Here is a 25,900-nt window from a genome sequence, read left to right on the forward strand (position 1 = left end):
CTAAACCTTTTTCCCCGGGTAAATGCATAATGCACATGTTGTTAAAATTTGGAGACGATTTACCACGTCTAACCGTAGAAAATTGCAATTGAAAATGACATTTTTATACAGGCGGTATGGGAAAAGAGAGAGAAAACCGCGAAGTTTTATTATTTTTGTATTGAAGAAATTTTAAGAATTTCACGAAAAACTAATATTACTTAGATTAATCTATGTATAATTCTGGAATTACCCTCAAAAATTCTGGAATTCCCTACCACATAGTTTTTGAGAAATCATTGATAAACTAGTAAAGTAAACAAAAAGTCATACGTGAAAGTAAGTGAGCAACAGCCTGTAAGAGAGGCGACACTAGCGAATGAAAAAGACAGCAGTAGCATAAACTACCTCAATATGTCCATTTAAAAATGAGAAATATTTGTATTTGATTTTTTAGTTACATTCTTTATAAATGACAAAGCAAATTTTCAATTATAAATCAAAAAAACTCCAATCAAAACGTTCAATAATTTTTAACTACACTAATTTTTAGCTATAAAACTTATTTAATTTGCGGTAATTAATACAAATCACAATGCTGATCACTGGTCTATAAACCTATTAGAGATTAGAGTGCTGTTAAAATTATACGGCCCCAGCTTGTTCAAGTTCTGGGTACCGCTTTGAAAATTTCGAGGTATAGTTAGACGCTAAAATTTAATACCAAAATTATAGTTTATGTCTTTGCAAAAAATATGTATTATTTAAAAAAGACTATTTCATTGAATGGTACAATTTTTTTTATTTAAAATAATGATCTAGAGTTTTTTTTACTGATTATTCGGTTTACGGTTTAGTATCTTTTTCATGAAAAAAATCGCATCTATCGGCTATTCTCGACATGTCAACTTTTAAATTAACAAAAATATCATTTTTTTGATTTATAATTGAAAAAACTTACAGAAATCAATTACTGTATCATTGAATAATTATAATGCGCTTATTACTCACAATAAATATACAGATTTTGTATGACAACAATTCGAAAAATCTGTTCAAGTACTGGTTCCATTTTTATAAGTGTTCAAGTACTGGGTACTTTACCTTATCAAAATTTTTTATAAAAACTTTTCTAAAAGCTAAAAGGGCGCATGCGCATCTCTTGAGTTACGCCCTTTTAGCTTTAGAGTGTTCGATTTTTAACTTCCTGCTAAGAAAATCGAAGATTTTCAAAAATCGGGAAGTTATTGTTTTCACCCCGTTTTGCAAAAATCGAGTTTTCATCAGATCTCGACGTTTGAAGGTTACAGGAAGCTTCCCTGAATATCCCCGCGAGGTTGTCACGGTGTCTGTATATGTGTGTGTGTGTGTGTGTGTGTGTGTGTGTGTGTGTGTGTGTGTGTGTGTGTGTGTGTGTGTGTGTGTGTGTGTGTGTGTGTGTGTGTGTGTGTGTGTGTGTGTGTGTGTGTGAAAGTATGTGAACCGCTTATAACTTTTGAACGGCTTGACCGATTTCATCGTGGTTGGTGCCATTCGAAAGGGCTTGACCAAACTTAGATTTTGAAAACTATTTGGACCGATTCAGATCAATAGATCAAAATCCCGTCTCGGACGGGAGACGAACTCCCAGCCCAGACTGGGAGTCGAACCCAGATCTCTCGGTTACGCGCCAAGGGCTCTACCAGTTAAGCTATCCGAGACAAGTACTGACTACTTTATTCAGTCACGTATATAAGACCCACCGAGCAAACAACGCCACCGTCCATCTTACGGTAAAGAGCCATATCAAAGCAAATTTTAAGGGAGTTGGGAAAGAACGGATAGGGGAAAGGGGGGGGGACCTACTCAGTGGGAATTTTTCCGTAATTGAAAAAATAATCAGACAGCCCAGACTGGGAATCGAACCCAGATCTCTCGGTTACGCGCCATTTGAGAAATCTTAAAAAAACTGAAAAAAAAATTTTTTTCAAATGTGGTTTTTTTGGAATAACTTTTAAACGGCTTTATGGTTCAATTCCAAAAACTAATCAGCTCTTAACCTTGAAAAATCACGTCGATTGCCACCAGTCCGGTCAAAATCGGTTGATTCGTTCGAGAGATATCGTGAACGAAAGAAAACCGAAAAAAGTGTTTTTTCGGAATAACTCTCGAAGAGCTCAAAAGCATAGGAAAGCAATCTCTTTGAGCTTGAAGAGCTCAAAATAACCCATAAATTGTATTTTTAAGCTGGAAGAGCTCAAAAACATCATTGGTGCAATTTTAAACGCCTAAGTATGGAATTAGCGGGAAGTTGCAGGGATGGCCTTCAGGGTCAACCGTTTTCCTAATTTTTTTTTTTACAGATCTTTGTGTTTTGATTGTTTTTAAGAGAAATGATAAAAAAAAATTTTTTTATGCGCCATATTAGCATGGATCCCTACTAATCTGTAGCAATGCGCCATTTTTGCTATAAGCACACGAATATTAATGTCAATAATTGCAAATCCATGGTAAACTCTTCCACCAATTGGGTCATTTATCGGACTTATCATTAAGAAGCATTTTAATTTTCATTCAATTGCAATTAAATTTCAAAGACAAATGTATTTGTTAATTAAGTTCAGTCATTGTTAAAAATGTCTTTCTAGATCCTACTCAATGAATCTTGCTACTGTTGACTCACAAATCTCTGATATCTATCCATGTGATTAATAGCGACAAATGCAGTTCTAAATTGTTAGTTGAAGTATTAGGATGCATCCCAGTACACTGAAGCAAAGAAGATCCGAGTCCTCTGATGAAGATGACTCTGTTTCTTCAATGCTTTACCTATTTTTGCCAGAACATGTTTGGAAGCTAATTCTACAAAACATAAAGAGTACAAAGAAATTGTTGAAGCTCCGTACGGCGAGTAAACTCTTCTGTACGATGATAAATGATCAATTGAATTCTGAAAGACGTTGGGAAAAACTTTGTTACTCTCGGAGGATAACCCCATGGCACGCAGCCTTGAAGAATACACTCTTTGCATCAAATGAAAATAATTCGCTCGATGAGTTTGTTGCTGACCAAAGTAACTGGAAGATCATGTATTTTTCTTACAGAAAATGGGAGAGTATTAATAAATCACAAGAATCATTTAGAATAACCGTGACAAATAGTGCTCCGTATAATACAACAATAACTTTCATCGCCAAGACAGGTAAGTTATAATTATTCAGGAAATATATTTTTTTATTAAAAAACTTTTTTTTAATAATAAAATTACTATGAGAAATATTTTTATTTCTTCATGAAGAAAACTTTTAAAAAATTGATTAATCATTAAGCACAATGATGCTCATTTTTTTTAAAGAAATTTTTTTTTTAAATAAATAAAAAAAATTTTTTTAGAAATAAATTTTTTCTGTCAGCGCAGAATTGGAAAAATAAAAAATAATATTTTTTTGATAAATTAATTTAAAAAAGTAGCTTTTTATTGTTTTGTCGTCAAGATTAATAATCTAAAATTTTTTTTATCTTTTTTTTTAATATGGTATTTTTATGATAAATAACTATTAATTATCATAATTTATTTGTTCCAGCGGAAGGTGTCATTATGGTTATAAACGAAAGATATATTGTGGTAAATTTTTTAGTCGACTTCAACATCAGTGACACACAATTTATTAACTTACCGCTGAGTCGACGAGGTTCTATTGTTCGAGAAGTAGGCTTTTGGAATGTTGAAAAAACGATTATTATCTATGCTAAATTGGAAGATAGATCTATATGCTTCTGGAAAGCAGGAAGTCCTAGACATATATCATATCACGCAAGATCATTAGGAAATATATTTTGGTAATTACAATTATTATTCATCATTGATAGATGAATTTTGTTGAAATTCTAGAAGATTTTTAGACAAAATACGAAATGCAAAATGATAAATTTTTTTACAGCACTGACAATGATGTTTTGATGAATGTGAATGACAATATTACACGGTTGGCAAAATATCATTATGATCATCAATCCGGTTCGGTTAGTCGGCAATTAGTGAACATTATCAGACAACCAAATGATATAAATTTGGAAGAATTTCAGATAATTGGACTGTTTGGTAATGCTAATAGTGTAAGTAAATCTGGTTAAATATAAAATAGTTGAATAGGGTGAAGGCTCTAAATATTGACCAGTTAAAATAAAATAAACATAAATTGTAATAATTAACGTTATAGCTGATTGCTCCAAATATTGAACATTACTTACTAAATATTGACCGCTTATGTTCTTAATACTGACCATTATTATTTTTTATAAAAAATTAAATTGAATTTTTATTGATATCTTGAAAAAAATATTTTACATACTTAATTTATAGAATTAAATATCATTATTAATTAAATTCAAAGTTTTGTAGAAAATTTTATTAAAAAATTCAATTTTAATTAAAATTTTAAATAAATTCTTCAAATTTATTTTTTAAAAAATTTTTCACTGATTCTAAAGGATTATAAATTGTTTGCTAATGTTAAAAATTATAATTATAATAGGATGAAGGCTCTAAGTATTGACCAGTTTAGATAAAATGAATATAAATACATTATTAGTAAATTTATTGGAAGAGTTTATCAGCTGAAACGCGTATTTTCCTTTTTTTATAGTTTTAACTTACAAACTATACACTGATAGAAGGATTTATTAACTTATTAATAATTTAATTTATTTGAATACAATTATTTAATTTATTAAATTTTAATAAATATTTTTTAACATTCAATAAATATTTATTTAGGAGGAAAGTACATTTATTAATAGTTAATAAGTATTTATTAATAGTTAACAAATATTTATTAACAGTTAATAAATATTTTGTTGAGTGAATTTGTTTCGCTTGCAATATCATATGATATGAAGATTGCTTATAAACAAAAATGATCTTTATGAATTATTTGCATTATAGTATATTACATACCTAGGCCAGTAAAATAAGAAAAGTCTCAGATCACATGTAATTGTTGGCCGAGGCGAAGCCGAGGCTGACAAACATGTGATCTGAGGCTTTCTTATTTACTGGCCAAGGTGTGTATACTATTTTTCTGCTCGACGTAGCCGGAATGTGGCAACTTTGTTTAGCGCAGCGGCCAGAAAGTTGCCACTTTCCGGCCGGAGGGCAGAAATAGTATATTACACACCTAGGGAAGTAAAGTAAGAAATGTCTCAGATCACATGTAATTGTCGGCCGAGGCGAAGCCGAGGTTGACAAACATGTGATCTGAGGCTTTCTTATTTACTGGCCAAGGTGTGTATACTATTTTTCTGCTCGACGTAGCCGGAATGTGGCAACTTTGTTTAGCGCAGCGGCCAGAAAGTTGCCACTTTCCGGCCGGAGGGCAGAAAATTATATTACATTATAATAACGTTTATTGTAAAATACCAAATTCCATCACAGCTCATAATTATCTTTTATATTTTTAAATATTAAAAACGATAATTTATTTAGTGAATTTAATTATTATCACGTATTCTAGCTGTAGGGTTATAAAAAGTGTCAAAGGAAAATTGCTATTTTTGCTTTCGATTTTAAATAAATATTTGTTAACAGTTAACAAATATTCATTAACCATTAATAAATATTTATTAACAGTTAATAAACTATACTTAATAATCACTTATTAACTGTTAATAAATATTTGTTAACTGTTAACAAATATTTATTAACATTTAATAAATCGTATTTAATAAATAATTTATTAACTGTTAATAAATATTTATTAAATATCCTATGATGTTAAAAAATCATTTATTAACAGTTAATAAAGTTTATTAAATATAAACAAATCCTTTTATCAGTGTAATACTTTTGTTTTTAATCTACATAATAATAAACATTTAATTGTAATAATTAACATTACAGCTGGTTGCTCCGAATATTGAACATTATATACTTATACTAAATATTGACCGCCTATGTTCCAAATACTGACCAGTAATATTATGCCCACTAGACGTATAAATAACTTTGATTTTAAATCTATAATAGTTTGGACATTAGCTAATCTATTCACTGACATGTTAATAATTATTAACATGTATTACTAAATATATTTAGTTGACCCTATATAAATATTCAACTAAATCCAGTAATTAAATTCTATAAATTTTGAAGTTTAACTCGAATTCATGAAATCTAATAAAATTCTATAAACTTTAATTTTCTTTGTGTATCAATTATTTTTCAGATCATTGATCAGGAAAAATTGATAATTACTTACTGAATATAAAATTAAATTACTAGATTTTTTTTTAATAAAATTGTTATGCTGCGTGGTCAATATATGGTTTCTTTATCCTTTATAAATTTTCAATGAAACCCAGTAATTAAATTTTATGAACTTCTATAAACTATAATTTTCTCCGGTTATCCATTATTTTTCAGATCACTGTAGCATGCAGAAAAGAAAAGACGATCTTGAAATTGAAGATAAAAATCCCCGAAAGCACAACATTGCAATACATAATTTATGAGAGAACACTATATGACCTGGAAATATCTGATGTAAGGAAACCTTATATATGCTACATTCCACTTAGTGATGTCGTGTTAATAGCCAACGGTAATATTCATGCTTTAATAGTCGTACTGCTTATCATTACTCATTAATTCACAATAATTACTAATTAACAGCCGAACACTTGTGGATGTTAAGCCGGACTGAAGTCTTCAACCGTGTTGAACGGAATTTTTCGGAGGTTCGTTGCGAAAGCACCATAACTTCCTTGGAAATGTACTGCAATACTATAATTGTTGGGTTAGATAATGGTAAGGCATCTTACCTAAGGATCTATATTATTAAGAAAATAAGCAAAATTTTGTGACCAGTGTATTTAAGTATATGATAAAATGAGTTTTTATGACTAAATTTGGTACCGTTGGAAAAGTCTTGACCTGAAGTTGTACCTTTTCATGGTTTAATATCATTCTTACCAATAGTCAATTTATAATAATAAGTATTTAGGCTGCATTCGAAAATGCTCTATTTCTAGTTACATAATCAAGAAATGACCTTGTATTTTGTGAACTATTGACATTTTTAAATATATAAGCTCATTCCGATGTTTATACTCATCAAGACCTTTCATTTGAGTACCCACATCAATTTTTCATATATTTATATATATATATATATATATATATATATATATATATATATATATATATATATATAAAAATGCATGTGGGTACTCAAATGAAAGCTCTTGAAGAGTGTAACATCGGGATGAGCTTATATCTTTAAAAACGTCAACAGTTAAGAAAGTACAGTGCAATTTAACAAAAATCATTGTTTGATAAAGCAAAATGTTATTTATTTATAGTACACAAGTCACTGCAGTCACATAGTGACTGCAAGATTGCTAGTAATTATTATAAAATTAATGCCTCATAATTAAAATAAAAAATTTTATCTGTGATCTTCTTCATGCTCTTATAAAAATTGATTTTTAGAAAAATTTCTAATGAAATCAAAATAATCTTATCAGTTATAAGGCAATAGAATCTTAGAAAAAATTAGAAAAACGGTAGACCCTGAAGGCCATCCGTGCAACTTCCCGCTAATTTCATACCTAGGTGCTTAAAATTGTACTAATGATATTTTTGAGCTCTCCGAGCTCAAAAATACAATTTGATGTGTTATTTTGAGCTCTCTGAGCTTAAAGTGATAGTTTTTCTATGCTTTTGAGCTCTTTGAGCTGAAAAGTCTGATAGAAGTTTGATAAAACACAATTTTTCAAATTTTCAAACCGCAATAACTTTTGAATGAACCGATTTTTACGCGGTTGGCAGCATTCAACGCAATTTTTTAAGCCTCATAAAGGATTTGTAACTTTAATTTAATCGAACCAGGGATTTCGGAGTAGTTCCGAAAAAACACTTTTTTCGGTTTTCTTTCGTCAACGATAACTCACGAACGAATAAACCGATTTTGACCGGACCAGCGGCAATCGACATGGTTTTTTAATGTAAAGAGCTGATTAGTTTTTGGAATCGATCGGTAAAGCCGTTTGAAAGTTATTCCAAAAAATGTCAGAGTTATGTTAAAAAAATCCTTGTTTCCAAATATTTCGTCGAGGATATCTCTCGAACCAATCAACCGATTTTTACGTTCTTGGCGGCGATCGACGCGGTTTTTAAGCTCTAAAAATTGTTTTATTACATCAAAACGATCTGAAAAGAAATGTCGAAGTTATGTAAAAAAAACACTTTTTTCGGTTTTCTTTCGTTCATGATCTCTCGAACGAATCAACCGATTTTGACCGGATTAGCAGCGATCGACGTGGTTTTTCAAGCTCAAGGGCAGATTAGTTTTTGGAGTTGATCGATGAAGCCGTTTAAAAGTTATTCCAAAAAAACCATTTTCAAAAAAAATTTTTTTCCGATTTTTTTTTAGATTTCTCAAAATCTATCGGTCCGAATCGATTCAAATTCATAGGAAATATAAGTTTGAGGGAACTCTTTAGAACGCCGTTTGGAAGATTCCGATCGGTTCAATTATTCAAAAGTTATAAGCGATTCACATACTTACACACACACACACACGCGCGCGCGCGCGCGGGGTATAGTCAGGGAAGCTTACTGTGACCTTCAAACGTTGAGATCTGATGAAAACTCGATTTTTGCAAAACGGGGTGAAAACAATAACTTCCTGATTTTTGAAAATCTTCGATTTTCTTAGCGGGAAGTTAAAAAAATGATGACTCAAAATACTAGCAATACATGACTGATGAGTAAGGCCAAAATTTCAAAATAAATAGTGTCAAATTTTATATTTAAGGCGAAAATATTGGTTACATAAAAAATTTTTCAAATAGTTATTTAAAATTTAATTATATAAAAAAAATGTCTTATAAATTTTTTTTAAGACTAAGAAGAAAGTCGCAATTCAAAAATAAAGATTCATAATAAATGATTCAAATTTCTACTAATAACAAAAATCTTCATTTTTAAATTACGACTTCAATAAAAATATATTATTAACAACAATAACAAATAAACATTAATTATTTTTTTTTGGTTCAGGATCGATTCATTTTTTCCAATTATACGACTATCAAGACAACCCAAAAATTTCTGACGGTTATGTCATGGGCTTTGAGATTAGTGATAATGAATCAATTGGCTACCTCAAAGTTTATCGGACGAGAGACCAAGATCGTATCTTTATCGGTATGAAATATTCGCTAAAATTTTTCAAAATTTAGTCCAATAAATTGTAAATTATTGTTTCAATAACAATAATATTGAATGTAAGAAAAGAAATATCAAATAAATTTAATTCATAAATATTTAATGTTTTTTTTTTGTTTAACTTCAAAAACATTAAGGCGAATTTTTAACAGAAATGAAACAAAGTTATTTTCCAACTAAATTAAAAGTCTAATCAATATTGCTTCCTAACAATAACTTTAGTTGTTCTCTGACCGTTTTGATTTCTAGTACTTATTTTTCTAATTTCAATAAGTTCCATCGGCGCGAGAAAAGATTCTTTAGTAAGAACTCTGTCGTCGATTATAAACTCCCCGGTGTTGTAGAAATTTATGACCATATTCAGATGATCAATAAACTTATTAGCTTGTTTTGTAAAAACAGCAATTTCTTTAGGTCTTTTATGTTTCCCGTCATTTATCTCGACTTTCAGACGATCGATGTTGACATTCAATTTGGAAACACATTTCTTCAGTTTTTCGATGTAGAGCTTCAAGTTTTCTTCCATCTTTTCTAAAACTTCATTGAGCGCCCATTCACCCGTTACAGTTTCAAAGGTAGCGTCGCGTAATTGGTCTGTGTTTTCTTTGTACAATTTGCGGTAGAACTCTTGCACGGATTTTACTCTGGACATAACTATTTTATAATGTTCCAAAATTTCAGACCATTTGTCCACGGTATATTGTTGGTATTCAGTGTACTCTTTCATTTCTTTTGGGTTCATTTTTGTAGTATCAAATAACTTTATATTCTAGAAAATTAATTTTTTTATATCAAATCTTTTGGCCGTAGTGTACTAATATAAAAAGATTTATTTAAAAAAATATTAGTGTCTTTTTTTTTATAATTCTGTAATCATGCATTTCAAGTTTTTGATTTAAAATTTGTATTTGGCCAAAAAATAGTACAGAAATTTATTTTTGCCAATTACTGCAAGTATATTCTAAGTTTAAAAATTTTCGTAAGACAAAAAAGTGTATGTCTAAAATTATACGCCCTTTTAAAAATTATTAAATTAGAATAATTTTTTATTTAAGAAAAAATCCAAATTTTCAATAATAAAAATTTCCTACCATTTTATCAATGTTTACTTTCCGAGCTAGAATTTTTATTTTCGATGTCAGCATAATCTTGCTTCCAAATAAACTTCCGCTGGTACCCAGAGATGAGACAGGACTTTTTACAAGTGTAACAAGCAACACTCCCCAGTCAATACTGTTTTCATTACTGCAGTTCAATTTATTCAACAATTGCGGCATTATTTGGAACTCGAACGTCCTCCGGCTGTTACAATTTTCACAGGGTGGAATTTTCTGCGGTTTGTTTTCTTTTGACACCAACAACGGATCTCCACCCCGCTGATACCTACAAAAATAATTTAGTTTAATTTTAAATTTTTCTCTCTAAAATTTATTCAATTTTAACTTAAATAAATAATTAAATTTCCTGCCTGAGAACTTGAGCAGGTCGTCGCTTGATCCTCTCTTTAAACTCCGTAAAAGCTTCATCGTCATCCTCCTTAGCGGCTTCCTCCAACTGTTTGTCCTCAACATCCTGAAGATATCCAGCTTTTTTCTCCGCCATCATCTTCTTCAGCTTCTCCATTTCTTCTTTTTCTTTTTTCCCGTCATCATCATCATTATCATTATCTTCATCAGCAGGTTCATCCTCGCTCTCTATTTCGTACTCGGGAAATAAAAAGCCCTTATAAGTTTCTTCTTCTTCTTCTTCTTCTTCTTGGTCTGGACTCTTATTCTTACTTTTAGCTTTTATTTCTTCCTTCAAGCCCAAATCTGCTAATTTAGCGCAAGCTTTGTCGTGTCCAGCCTTTCAGTCAACGACTTGATGTCTGCGGCAGCAGTAATTTGCCTATTGGCACTTTTTACAGTGACTTGGAGCTTTTATGTTACAAACTCTGCATACTTTGGTTCAATAAGATACATCTTAAGAAAAATTAATTAATTGAGTAAGTATTTTTATCATTTAAGACAATTAAATAACAAACTATTTTATAATTATTGTTTATTTTATAATTATCAAAATTTAAGGAATTTTTTTAACTTAATTTTCGATTTAAAATTAATCATCCAAATATAAAAAATTTTAACAATTTTTAAATATCCCGCGTTTTTTGAATTTCAATTTTCTTCCCACCATTTTGTTCCCAAGCTCTCGCGTCGACAAGATGGCGTCAGCATCTTAAAATTATGAATTAATGCTTATAAATATTCTAAATTTAATCAACTCAACACTAATATAGTTTTAAAAACCAAAAAAAAAAATTTTTTTATGTTGAATGAGTAATTACTAATTACTAATTGAATTCTTGTTTATATTTCTGACAAAAATACTAAGACCTTGATCATGCGCAGAAAGTAAATTTCTCAAATTTAATAGTTTGAGAATGAGTCATACAAGATTATTGTATTATTGTCGAGAATAATTGATGGTCATACTTCGCATTTGTCCATAGAAATCCGAAGTGTAAGCCACGTGTCTTCTAATCAATAATTTTCTTTATTCAAAAATATTCTTACAATTTTTAATTTATTATAATGGCAATGCGTAATTTTTTATACTACGGTGTTATTTTATTCGCGGTAATTATTGCAATTAATCGGGGAAATCCAGAGAATAAAAAATGTACTAAATGTGAAGAAGATACTGAATCTTGTGATGCAAGAAATAATTTTCAAAGTGAAGAAAGAAATGATAATTCTTATAGAGAAGAAAGAGATGAAAATTCTGAAAGTGAAGAAAAAAGTATTGATTTTCTAAGTGAAGAAATAAATGATTTGCTAATGGGAGAAATGAATGAAAATTTGAATAGTGAAGAAATAAATGAAATTTTTCTAAGTGAAGAAAGAGGTGAAAGCTCTAAAAGTGAAGAAAGAAGTGATAATTTTTACAAAGAAGAAATAGATAAAAATTCTAAAAGTGAAGAAAGAGGTGAAAGCTCTAAAAGTGAAGAAAGAAATGAAGGAAATAACCATAAATCAGAAAAATTAACTCCTAATGATCAAGAAGAAATCATTACCGTTGATTCTGAAGAAGATAGTGAAAGAACTATCACTAAAAACTCTAATTATAACAGTAAAGACTCTAAACATAACATTAAAAACTCTAGTAGTAGTAATAAAGAATCTGATCCTGAACCTGCTGGTAAACGTAGAAAGCTTGACTCTCATCAATTAAATTTTGACCTTGACAATCCTATTCCTTCAACTTCCAGAGCTAGGGATGATCTTCCTACTACTTCTCAAGGTGAGTCTGAAATTAATAGTTATTGGTCCAAGATTACCTATAGCGGAAGAGTGGCGATGTGCCAATTTAAGTTGCTTTATCATACAGTCCTCGATCGGCTCGGGATATTTACCATCGAAGATCCCGAAAATTATCATGCCGATAACAATATTGGGCGTAATAACAATCCTTCACAGAATTATCAACCAGAATGTTTTCTATGTGCAGAAACTTTAGATGACAATGAAGCGGAAGGGGATAGTGAACTTCACGGACTTCAAGAAAAAAGAAATCTCTCTCCTATACATTTTGAAGATGTGTATGATGGAGAAGTTCCTCTGGATAATGAAGCTCCTTCGGGTAATGAAGTGACTTCTGATCCGGTAATTAATCCTGGAATTGGCCAGCAGGAATTGAACGATCTCTTTCAAGTTTCTATTAGCCCCAGGGCAGGTCCTAGTCATTATGATGATATTATCGCAGATACTGATGCTACTATTAAGGAACAAGATGCTACTCTTGATCATATTCCGAAACTTGATGATTATTTAGGGAAATATTTTCCTAATGACGATTCTTTTTGATAATATTTTGCTGCAAAATGGGATTATTATCAAGGTAAAAATTTATTTTTATTTAATTTAATTTTTTTTTTTTAATTAATTTTAGAGAAATTTAGCTTATGAAAAATTTTAAAGTTATGAAAAATTTATATTACATAGTTCAGATTTATTAAATTATTATTATTATAATTTTTATTTTACAATAATTTTAATAAAATAATATGAATTTTTCATAATTTAAAAATTTTTTCCGAGTCTATTTTTTCTAATTACCATTTTTACTTACCTTGAAAAGCTGATTCAAAAAAAATATATTTGTTAGAAATTTTAAACAATTTTATTTTTATTTTTTTCAATGTTATACATTTGAAAATTATTGCAAGATTGCAAGTTTTATTTTTTTTTATCTTAAATCAATTTAACTTATTGATATTAATTTTTTTTTTTTTTAAGATAAAATTGAAGCATTTGTTGGATTTTTTCTTATAATTGTATCTAAATTTTATACTCTATCCCACAATGAGAGACAAAAAATTTTTTTTTGAAAAATATGGACATTTTTTGTAAGAAGAAATTAATTTGTTAGAAATTTTAAACAATTTTATTTGGAAATTTGAAAATAAAGAATTTTATATAGATAATTTGAGAATTTTAATCCAACTTTTTTTCAATAAGAAAGTTACTGTAAAAAAAGTTTGTATTTATTTATGAAGAAAATTTATAACAAATTAATTTATTATTGCAACATTTTTAGGATTGAAAAAAAAAAATTTTTGATGAAGATTCTTAAATTGTCTATCTAAAATTATTTTTTTTAAATCAAAAAAAATTTTTACTTCTTCAGCTAAGAAATAAAATTGTTTAAAATTTCCAAGGAATTAATTTAAGCCACAAAAATGCTCAAATTTTGCAAAAGGAATTTTCTTCTGTGTAAAATTAAAATTTGTCTCATAATTTTATTTAAATTTCATCAAAATTTATTTTGTAAAAGATCTAAAATTAAAATAAAAAATCAACTTTTATTTTAGCTTCTAAATAGTCTTCTGAGTGATATTTAATTGGTAATTCTAGGAAATTGTACATACCACCTAAAATTTGGAGAAGAAACAAATTATTCGTAACTTCAATTCGACCCAGCAAGAAGATCCAGATTATAATTTCAAATCTGCATATTTAAGGGTAATTTTTTGACAATGCAATTATACTGAAGACTAAGGTCAAAAAAAAAATTGAAAATAATTAATCACACACAAATTGCCTAGGGAAGGACGGGCAAAACGGATATGTTAATTTAAAAATGAAATAACAAATATATATTATAATCATATCCATTCTTAACTTTGGCTAATAATTTTTTGGGTAATTGAAGTTTATAATTAAAGTAAAATAAAAATAATAACAAAGAAATTCTTCTTCGAAATTAAAAAAGTCAACATTATCCGTTTTGCCCTACCACGGGCGGGCAAAATGAATACTCAGGTCGCGTAAAACGAATACTGATTGGAAAATACATTTCAATCAAAACAATCGTCGCAAAAATATCAACCGCGTCCTAAATATGAAGAAAAAAAATCAAATCTGCATCGTCCTTAACAACATTAAACTAAGTACTGTATACTTACGATTTAAAATTTTTTTTTTTTCCTAAATTTCAATATTTATAAAAAAAATTCCCACAAGTATGCAAAACCAATGCTTTATCGATAACGGTAAGTGTAGTTACATAATAGATTGATAGATTGCTGTCTATAATGTTTCTATCGACCGACCAGCGATTTAAAACGATTATTCATTTTACCCGCCCTCTCCGTCTTGCCCGTCCGTCCCCTATATTATATTAACATATAGATATTTAATCGCATTTTTTGAATTTTACATTTCTTCTTTTCAATTCTTTATTTTTTCAAACAGTCTAAATGCATTTTTTTCGCATTCTGAAATTTTAAGACTGAAGTAATTGACAATATTAAACTGAAATTACGCAGAAATTTAATCATTTTTAGTTTTATTTTAAAAATAATTTAGTACTGAAAAAATATTTGGAATTTTTAAATTTGGAATTTTTTTTCTAATTTATGTTGAAGAAAATTCTAAGAATTATTAAGTGTCTGCTAATTTCAATATCATGAAAGTAATTATTATTATAATCTTATTAAATGAAATTGTGTTAAGTTTAATTGTAAAGTATGAAAGGTTATGATGTGTATGTTAATATTTTGGAATCTTAATTGAGGTTAAATTCCAAGAACAATTTTACTAACTTAATTTTTTTTTATATTTATTGTGAAAGAATGTTTAGCTTCACACATTTTAAGAATTATTAATTGTAATTGTAATTATAAATATCAATATTGTTGATATCCAATTTTGTAAATAATCGTCACAGTTTATCGGATAAGTTTTGAGGTTAATTCTAATTAAACAAAATTATTTGATTTTTAATCCTGTTAAATATCATTTCTTAATTCTCAAAAGAATTTTAAGTACTAGCTTTCATAAATTGTTTGTGTATAAAGAATAATTTTTAATCTTTTTTTTTTTCTTTAGAAAATTTTTGATTGTAATTTTTCTGTTAATAAATTAAAGTGAAATATTTGTTATAAAAATTATAAATTAAAATTAATTTGAAAATTTATCGGATAAACTGAAAATATTATTAATAATTAGGAATTATTTAGTTGGATTAAATTTTATAGAAGTGGTAATTAAAGAAATAAGAATAATAATACTGTAATAATAATTTTTTAGGTTTGAAAGAAGATAAATTAAATAATTAATGAAACGATTTTTTTTAATGATATAAAAATTTGACTTTGATTCTCAACAATTTTATGGAAAATTTTAAATTTTTAATGTATATTTTTCTTAATATTAAAATTAGCCAAATATATTTCCAGGAATTTTTATTTTACTGAAGAAATAAAAATGATAGTAATTTTATGACGAACAATTTGACTTTTTTGTAATTGTTGATATTTAAAATAAGATAAAATAGACTGATAATAATTTACTAGAAATTGAAATTGTAAAACTTAAACTTGTAAAAAATAATCATGTAATAATTAATAAAAAAAATTTTTTTTAACAATATTAAAATTTGAGTGTTAATTTTATAGAAAAAATTTATAATTCAAATATTCATAAGTTTTTAAATAATTTAAATTAAAATTCAATTTTTATTTTGTAATTTTCGAAAATTTCATGAAAATTTATAGATTTGTAGAAAAAAAAATTTATGAACGTTTAATTAATTAAAAATTAATTTTTATATTTTTGATAAATTAAACTTTTTAATAATTTTTTATTTTAAAAATATTATCTCGTTTTTTATTAATTTGTCAAAAAAAAAAATTATATGTAAGACGAAAACAAATTATGAAGATATTAAAAAAAAAACTTATGACGATTAAATTAGCTTACATTAAAAAATTCTTATAATTCATTTATTAAAAAAAATTAAAACGAAAATTTGACGGTCAAATTTTGAAAAATTCTAAGTGCAATTTTTCAAAAATACTCTTTAACTTATAATTTTTATTGATTAAAAAAATCAAAAATTTATGATATTAAAGTTAGCTATCATTTTACCAATTTAAAATTTTATTTAACAATTAAATTAATTCTAAAATATTAAATATTAATTATTAAAATAAAATAAAGAGCACCAGTTTATCAAACCAGCTTACGAGCGTCTATTTTCTTAGAAACTTTGGTTAGAAATGCATTTTTTTTAAATGCCGAGTTTAAATTAATTTCTTCATCTAATTATATGATCTTGCTTTTTTTAAATTAACAATATATGAAAAATTTATAAAATTGAATAATCGAAATTAATTGTATGCTTTATAATATTTAAATAATGGGTGTCAATAACTAGTTAATAATTTTTAATTTGAATCTCATATTGACAGCCAGTCGATAGCACTATGACGCCTTTTTTTTACTTTGGCCTGAAAAATTTACTATAAGAGTTTGAACTCTTCTGATTCAATAAATTATTTTTATATTTTTAATAGTAATTTTTAAATTTTTTTAAATTTTTTATTCATAAAACTTGAAATATAAGAATATAAACATCAAGTATTTCTTAAATTTTTATACCTTATCTGAAAAAACACACATTTTCATAAAATTTTTGATTTTTATAAAATATATTTATTATTATTATTATTATTATTATTATTATTATTATTATTATTATTATTATCAGGTAAATTCTCTGCTTCATGATTTTTACACATATTTTGGCTTTTATGCCCAAACGCTCAACAGTAACTAATTTAGTATATTTCACTCAGCTTGCTAATGAAACTCTTACTGCTGGGGAACAACTTGACGTATTTTGTGCAGATTTTGCTAAAGCATTTGATAAGGTGGACATCAGAATATTGCTTAATAGACTGCGTGAACTAGGATTAACTACTCTCTTCATTATGTGCTTATTAACTTCATACCTAGTCAGCAGGGAAAATATTGTATATTATATGGGATATAGGTCTAAACCCTATATTTCTACTTCGGGAGTTCCTCAAGGATCCAACCTTGGTCCTCTCTTATTTCTTGTCTTTATCAATAATCTAGCACAGCATACTTCCTGTTTCTTTGATTTATTTGCTGATGACTCTAAGCTGTATATGAGAATACATAATTTAAATGATTGCATATTTTTACAACGTAACATTGAATGCATGGTGCAATGGTGTAAGGACAATGGGCTGCAACTCAATGCTGACAAATGTTGCGTATTAACACTCACTCGGAGGAAAAATATTATCAACTTTGACTACAACATATCTGGAAAAATTTTAGATAAGAGTACTACAGTCAAAATACTTGGGGTAACATTTGACAGTAAACTTACTTTTGCAACGCACATTAATAATATTATGTCTGAAGCCTGGAAAACGCTAGGGTTCATTACTCGAGTTTCAAAAAACTTTAATAATCTTAATGCCATTAAATTGTTATATAATACATTTGTTAGACCAAAACTTGAGTATGCTTCGCTAGTATGGTCTCCCTACTCAATCAGGACAGTCCACTAAGATTGAAAGAGTTCAAAGAAGGTTTTAAAATTTTTAATTTGGAAAAAACTGGACTTTATCCGGCTCGGGGAATTTCAGATCTCACGCTATGCAAAGAATGCGAATCTTACTCTCGATGAAAGACGCATCTGTGCGGAATTCTCCCTTTGCAACTAAATTATTTAACAACTTGGTGGATTGTCCTCAATTGCTATCACTGTTTAAATTTAAGATACCAGTCTTAGGTATGAGAAATCAAACTCCAATGTACATACCTATTGCTAAATCTACCCGGGAAAAAATGAATTTGCCTAATCATATATATTTATATATATATAATTATATATATATATATATAATTATATATTGTATATATATATAATTATAGACTAATATATTGTATGTATATTTTATATAAGACTGTATATAATCAGATCTGAGTTTTATCTAGGGCTATATATGATTATATATAAGTCTATATATGATTATATCTGATCAGATCTAATTGATATTTCAGCTGTCAGGTTATAAAAAATGTCAAAAGAAAATTGCTATTTTTGCTTTTGATTTTAAATAAATATTTGTTAACTGTTAACAAATATTTATTAACATTTAATAAATCGTATTTAATAAATAATTTATTAACTGGTAATAAATATATATTAAATCCCATTATGTTAAGAAATCACTTATTAACAGTTAATAAAGCTCATTAAATATAAACAAATCATTCTATCAATATCAGTGTAACTATACGGAAATCATATATAATTATATATGAATCATATATAACTATATATGAATCATATATAACTATATATGAATCATATATAATTATATATGAATCATATCTAATTATATATGAATCATATATAATTATGTATGAATCATATCTAATTATATATGAATCATATCTAATTATATATGAATCATATATAATTATGTATGCATTTTGTGATTACTATAAAACATTCTCTGTTTTCATCTCAGAGTCTGCTACTCCAATGATTAATAATCTTTTAAACTATAGTTTTTTGTGGATGAAATAATGGAACTGTATTAATTAATTTAACTTATAAAAATCGATTATGTATTCGATTTGCATTAATTGTAGGTATTTCAAGCTTTACTCTTCCAGTAAGTCTCGTAGGTAAACAGGTGGCGTGTTAGTCTTTAAAGCGTCACGTCCCCGGTTCGATCCCCGCTCACGGTGAATTTTTTTTATTTTTATAGAAATAATTATATCTAATTATATATGATTATATATGATCAGATCTGGCCAATTTTCAGGTCTAATTATATATAAGTGATTATATATAACTATATATAATTAGGCAAATTCATTTTTTCCCGGGTAACTTATCTCAGGCAGCGCCAATATATCGCATCTCTAATACAGTGAATCGCTTTTATCAATGGGAACCTGCACTTGATATGTTGAATTGTCCTAATGGCTATGTAACTGCGTTACTTGGCAAACTAGCAACTAAGTGGCGTTAAAGATGTGCAATTATGAATTAATAGTTAATAAGTAATTTTTAATAGGTAATAATTAATAAGTAATAAGCAATAATTACTCAGCAATTTTTATGAGTATAAATGAATGAAATCACTATGCTAGCTATAAGTCATCTTGTTATACATCAAAAATTTATTTTTCTTATGTACTAACGATTGTATTATTAACCCTGTTAATGGCCTAGGCTGTTGGGTTTGTTTATTGAAATAAAATAAAATAAAATAAAAAATAAAATATTTTAAAAAAGTTTGGATAATCCAAAAGTGCACGCCTCATAACGCTCATCCATTTTTTAAGAAAAAATAAATTGTGTAATTGACTAAAAAAAAAAAAAAAAATTATAATTAAGTAATTTCTTACAGAGTATTTTTTAGTAGATTTCATAGAAATCTAAATATTGTATTGGTTCTCATGACGCAACTTTTGGAAAATTTTGCTATTTCCTCACTCAGCTCGTCGAACTGATTCAGAAAATACATATGGTTCAAAAGTTAGTTTTTATAGTTATTATTTTTTGTCTTGTAAATATTTTAGAAAAAACTCTTAGAGATCGAAGATATAAAAATCAGAAGACTGAGATGAAGATAAATTTGCCATCATAATAATTAAAATAGAAATGATAATAATATAAAATAAAATGTATAATATAACTTTTAAGTTTTGTAGAATTATATAAATTAACTATAGAATAAATAATAATGATTTTTAAGAAATAACTATGTGGATTGTCTTTGTAGTAATTAAAAAAATGATAAATATCATTGATGAGCATCTAATCCTTGATTTAAAAAAAAATAAAAAAATATTGGAAATAACGAAATTTGAATTGTTTTCAATACTTCTGAATACTTTAAACACTTTCGAATTTCTTCTCTTAGGGAGCATGAACATTGTCAATCGGTTTAAATTATTATTTTTAATCAGGGATAATTATGATTTTGAAAAATAATTTTATTGTATATAAAATGAAATCTACTTCCATTTCGGCTGCCGAATGGCCTTTTTTTTTTTAAAATATCAGCGCCCTTTCTTTTGTCATCTACGCACGCAGTCTAAAAAAATCTAGCTTGATCAAGTAGCGCCATAGTTTTCACGTGACAAATAAGAAAAATTCGTTTGTGTGATGCACCTAGTGCATCCAGCAGGTGATGCTACCTGTTATTAGAGCGCTATCTATTATGAGAGCGCGAATTCAAATGAAATATTCAAATTAGTAAATATTAAATAATTAAAATTAGTTAAATTTTATATTCGAAGTAAATATTCAAATCATTTATTTAATGCTTTTACTCTTACCAGTTGTAATAAACATCTTTTAGTTAACTCTGTTTTATTTACAAAAGAAAATAAAATAAAATAAAAAAACATATTTCGGTACAAAAGGACATTGTAACCAAATTCTCAGAACCCATAAAAAGTACTTGAGTAATTCAAGGACTATTTCTCGCCACATGGAATTTAAAACCCTATGAGGAAAAGTCGTAAAAGACACGTGTGAAATTCAATAGACCCTTGTTCTAAAGTAACAAAAAATAATACAATACCATATGTAACTAAACAAAAATAAGATTGTTAAATAACATTTACTGTTAAAATCTAACTTTATATAATATTGTAGTTAAGCAAAATTAAGTTAAAATAATTAATAATTATTATCTTGTATTTAATTTATAATTAAAAATTATTATTTAATTAGTTTACTATTAATTTATTATTAAATCATTATTTAATTATTATTTAATTTATAATTAAACGATAATGTCTATTCTCTTATACATAATAACAATTAAACTGACTTATAATTTTATTAGAAAATCCGATTGTAAAATAATAGAAATAATATTTAATTCAAGTTATTAATTAGTCAAACTCAAACATTTAATCCAACATATTATAAATAATATAATATATATATTTTCATGTTATAGTTTATTATAATTTTTATTGTAATTTAATTTCAAGTTAATTATAAGTTAATTTTTATTACAAATAGATTTTAAAAGGGTCTGTTAAATTAATAAAAATAGTTAAATAAACATAATGACTGTATTGCTAAAAGTGTATATTAGTGAAGTCCAACTTTCAGGCCGATAGGCAGAAATAAATATATATAGATATAGAGAAAATACATGTTAGTATTTAAGGATCACTAGAATTTGAATTTGCGCGCGCAAGCCTGACTATAGCATTTGCATATATTTTCATGCTTATGATATATTCGACCAATCACGTTACGAATAGTTTGATGCCACATACATTTCATCTCAATTTTATATTAGGATTAGGACTAGAATTTAATTTGCGCGCGCAAGCGCGCGCCTCATATTTGTTATGATATATTTATGTGTCGTTTATGTATATTATATTCACTTTCAACCAATCAGAATGAGAGTATTTATTTTCGACCAATCACAACACGAATAAATTGGTTTCACATACATTTCATCTCAATTTTATTATGGGACTAGAATTCAAATTTGCGCGCGCAAGCGCGCGCCTTGACTATAGAGTTTGCATATTTTTCATGCATATGATATATTCGACCAATCATATCACGAATAGTTTGGTTTCACATACATTTCATCTCAATTTTATTATGGGACTAGAATTTAATTTACGCGCGCGCCTCATATTTGTTGTAATGATATATTTATGTGTAGTTTATGTATATTATATTCACTTTCAACCAATCAGAATGAGAATATTTATTTCCGACCAATCACAACACGAATAAATTGGTTTCACATACATTTCATCTCAATTTTATTATGGGACTAGAATTTAATTTACGCGCGCGCCTCATATTTGTTGTAATGATATATTTATGTGTAGTTTATGTATATTATATTCACTTTCAACCAATCATTGAGAATAAATATTTTCAACCAATCACATCACGAATAAATTGGTTTCACATACATTTCATCTCAATTTTATTATGGGACTAGAATTTAAATTTGCGCGCGCAAGCGCGCGCCTGACTATAGAGTTTGCATATATTTTCATGCTTATGATATATTCGACCAATCACGTTACGAATAGTTTGCTTACATGATATATTTTCATATTTTTCATCTAAATTATAAAAGTGGATTTATATGTAGTAGAAAATGTGTGTGCTTATGTATTCCTTAGAGTGGATGTATGTATGGAAGTTATGGTGGGAGAAGAACGGAGTTTGAAGCTCTTCGGAAAAACTATGTAACGACACTTCTCACCGAGAGCTTAGATTGCTAAGATCACGTCATTGTAAACCTCAATTTTATATTTTGAAGCTTTTTAATATTTTGTCAACTTGAATAATAAATTAAAACCAACTAAATAATTTTGATCAAAATTAAGCGTGAGCGTAGGTATTGCTCAATTCTCGCCTAAAAATCAAGATCCCGTGTTTCGTCACATTAATTTGTACCTGACAGACATAATATGCAAACAAATGCTACAAAAATCTTTACTTGATGATTATTTGTCCACTGTTTCTACGAATAAGTATATAAATTTTGTGAAATACACCCAACTTAGACTTATTACTACAAGTTAAATAGACGCATTGATAGTTTCAATAAATATTTCAATTAAATTTTTCCCGCTCATAACATAAGTTGAACACATCTGATTATGTTGTCGCTTTATGAAAACAATCTTAAATTTTAACATAAAATTAACGCGGCTACCAAGACATTTTTTTAACATCATTTACGTGTAATATTTGATGAGCTAATTGATGTTTTATCGTTTTCCGAGAAAACCGATGAAGAAGATGTCTTGGTAGCCGCGTTTCCAGCTCTTCTGACATCATTTAAGTGTAATATTTGATGAGCTGATAGATGTTTTATCGTTTTCCGAAAAAACCTACGAAGAAGATGTCTTGGTAGCCAAGTTCCCAGTTCTTCTGACATCTTTTTTCCTTTACGCACACCGAAAACCCTAATTTTATAATTTATCAACTTCATAATTATTTATAATTAAATTTAAATCATTTATCCATTTTTAGAAATCTCCATTTTTACTAATTTACATTTTTATGAATGTCCATTTTTACTAATTTCCATTTAAGTAAGTATTTTTTTATCGAAGTTCATTTATTTAAATGTTCATTTTTACAGAGTTCATTTTTATTGATGGGCATTTATACAAATGTCCATTTATTCACTTTTCCTAAAATTTAAATATCCATTTTTTCAATTGTTCATTAAATCATATGTTCATTAAATGACTATTCCATTTATTCGATTGTACATTTGTATTTTTAACCATTTTTACTGATGTCTTTTTATATTATTATCCATTTTCATAAATGTCTATTTAAGAAAATGTCCATTAATCCATTTGTTCATTTGAACTCTTTACCAAATACTTTTATTTCCATTTGGAGATATTTTCAAAAACAGGAATTTCATTTTTTTAAGTTGGCCATAAGTGCAGTTGTACATTTATAATTATTTCCTTTTTTATTAATGTCCATTTATATTAATGTCTAATTTTACTTAAGTACTTTTATTATTATTTCCAAAAAATCAAATGTCCATTTTTAGAAATTTCCATATCCATTTATTCAAATGTCCAAAAATACACATTTCCAATAATACAAAAGTAACACGAACAGGGATAAATTAATTTCACGCATAGTAACTCTTGGATAAGTTGCTGTATAGGGTAATAAGGTTTAGCTGAAACATTTAAAACATTTCTCTTATTCTTTCTGAATCTCGGCGTCTTAGCAGTGCATGCGTAGCTACAAAAAAAAGTTAATTCACTTACCAAGTTTATTTGAAATTTATTATTTTAATAATTAAAAAATTAAAAATAATAAAATATTTAACTGCTTTAAATTACGATTATCATTAATTAATAATGGCATTGACGTGAAAAGAGTTGATGAAAAAATTGATGATTACCACGTCCTCGGTGACACAGTGTAAGTCGTTTATTCTTTCTTTATTTTATCGTTTTATATTAGAAGAATGAAGGCGAGCGGAGCGAGCATGCCATGTCTAGTTTTATAAAAACTTGAAATTTATTTAAAATATGTATGAGTGTTTTTTTTTCAGGTAATAGAATCCTACGCCTAAAATTGCCTGCACAGTTTGTGCAACTTCCTGACCATATGTGATCTCAACATTTAAATTTAAATTTTTATAAGCCGGGATATCTACCGGTGACCGCTGGGAACTACAGACACACAGCTAATCCACCACCAAGTACCGCGGCTGAATGGAAAAGTGCCCATCAGGGCCTAAGGAATACTACTACTAACTACTACGACTACTGTGAGTGAAAGTTGTAAAAAATCTAAACTGAAATATAACTTATAATATTTAGTTAATTTTAACAATCAATCTGATGAGTTTTTGTTGTAAAAATAATAAAAGTCATGTATTATATCAGACAAAGAATAAAAGACTTGGAAATCTTTGGTGAGTTGAACTACGAACAAGTTCGTAACAAAATAATGTCAAAAGAGTTATCCGTCAACACGGTGGTAAAAATTGATGAGAGAGATCGAATTAAAATTTTTTATTCAAAATTGGTACCGCTACCCGGACCCCAAAAATATTACGAATATACTATTCTTCATTTGACTCTTTATCTAAACGACGATGATTTCGTAGACTTCCTCCTGGAGAACAATGCCGACACGAAGCTGGAGACAGAATATTTAGCACCGGTAATTTTATTTGCTATAAGCTTGAACCACTTGAAGTACGTGAAAAAATTAGTGACAGCTGGTGCTGATATCAATCAGATTATCTGTGTAAAAGACAAATTTGGGACCAACAATGATAGGCTTCATGATGCTAAAGTTAGCCCTTGTTTTCTATTTGATGAATTTACACCTCTGGAATTTGCTGTGAATCTAGATGAATATGAGATCGCTGAATTTCTCATCAGTCAGGGTGCTGATGTTCACGTTAGAAGTGGCAATAACGGAGAGAATAGCGACTCACCAATGGGTATCGCTGCTTCGTCGGATAACATAGAAATGTTGAAGTTACTGATCAAACATGGCGCTGATATTAATGCTGGAGACGACAATGGTTTGACTCCTCTGATGAAAGCTGTAAAAAACAATAACTCAGCAAGTCTCAGGTTTTTGCTCAGTCAACCTTTGATAGAAATAAATTCTCTGACTAATGACAAGAAATCTTGTCTTCATTTTCCAGGGGTTTGGGGTGGCATTCATAGTTTTAACCACATTAATAGTTTTCGCTACAATCTTCAAGATCTTCTGAATGCAGGTTGTGATGTTAATATTATGAGCAAGCATGGTGGACTACCGATTTATACCTATATAACGGAACACATGTGCCTTAATGTTATGATGATGCATTTTGTTAAGCTGATG

At 27.8% G+C, this 25,900-nt stretch overlaps 2 protein-coding genes and 1 long non-coding RNA gene across 3 annotated transcripts; 1 reads left to right on the forward strand and 2 right to left on the reverse strand.

Moving 5' to 3' along the window:
- The first annotated feature begins 2,712 nt into the window (after positions 1 to 2,712).
- On the forward strand, positions 2,713 to 6,604 carry LOC123267233. Its single transcript, XM_044731786.1, has 4 exons — positions 2,713 to 3,160; positions 3,543 to 3,798; positions 3,900 to 4,074; positions 6,380 to 6,604. The coding sequence occupies exons 1-4, from the start codon at positions 2,713 to 2,715 to the stop codon at positions 6,602 to 6,604; spliced, it is 1,104 nt and encodes a 367-aa protein (XP_044587721.1).
- On the reverse strand, positions 6,575 to 12,893 carry LOC123266550. The gene is made up of 3 exons (XR_006509797.1): positions 12,822 to 12,893; positions 12,298 to 12,307; positions 6,575 to 6,586 (listed from the first exon to the last, which is right to left on the reverse strand). It is a non-coding gene; the product is annotated as an uncharacterized LOC123266550 (long non-coding RNA).
- Positions 10,233 to 11,113, reverse strand: LOC123266541 (programmed cell death protein 2-like). Its single transcript, XM_044730842.1, has 2 exons — positions 10,656 to 11,113; positions 10,233 to 10,570 (listed from the first exon to the last, which is right to left on the reverse strand). The coding sequence occupies exons 1-2, from the start codon at positions 10,808 to 10,810 to the stop codon at positions 10,258 to 10,260; spliced, it is 468 nt and encodes a 155-aa protein (XP_044586777.1). The 5' UTR covers positions 10,811 to 11,113; the 3' UTR covers positions 10,233 to 10,257.
- Positions 12,894 to 25,900: the final 13,007 nt, after the last annotated feature.

The sequence above is a fragment of the Cotesia glomerata genome, linkage group LG6 (genome assembly GCF_020080835.1).
Source record: "Cotesia glomerata isolate CgM1 linkage group LG6, MPM_Cglom_v2.3, whole genome shotgun sequence".
Taxonomy (NCBI): Eukaryota; Metazoa; Arthropoda; class Insecta; order Hymenoptera; family Braconidae; genus Cotesia; species Cotesia glomerata.

Excerpts from the sequence above, each read along its gene's own strand:
- LOC123267233 (XM_044731786.1), top strand. The coding sequence starts at position 2,713 with ATGCATCCCAGTACACTGAAGCAAAGAAGATCCGAGTCCTCTGATGAA. Across the intron at positions 3,161-3,542 it reads AACTTTCATCGCCAAGACAG|CGGAAGGTGTCATTATGGTT; the intron begins GTAAGTTATAAT and ends TATTTGTTCCAG. Across the intron at positions 4,075-6,379 it reads TGTTTGGTAATGCTAATAGT|ATCACTGTAGCATGCAGAAA; the intron begins GTAAGTAAATCT and ends ATTATTTTTCAG.
- LOC123266541 (XM_044730842.1), bottom strand. The coding sequence starts at position 10,810 with ATGGAGAAGCTGAAGAAGATGATGGCGGAGAAAAAAGCTGGATATCTT. Across the intron at positions 10,571-10,655 it reads CGACCTGCTCAAGTTCTCAG|GTATCAGCGGGGTGGAGATC; the intron begins GCAGGAAATTTA and ends TTATTTTTGTAG.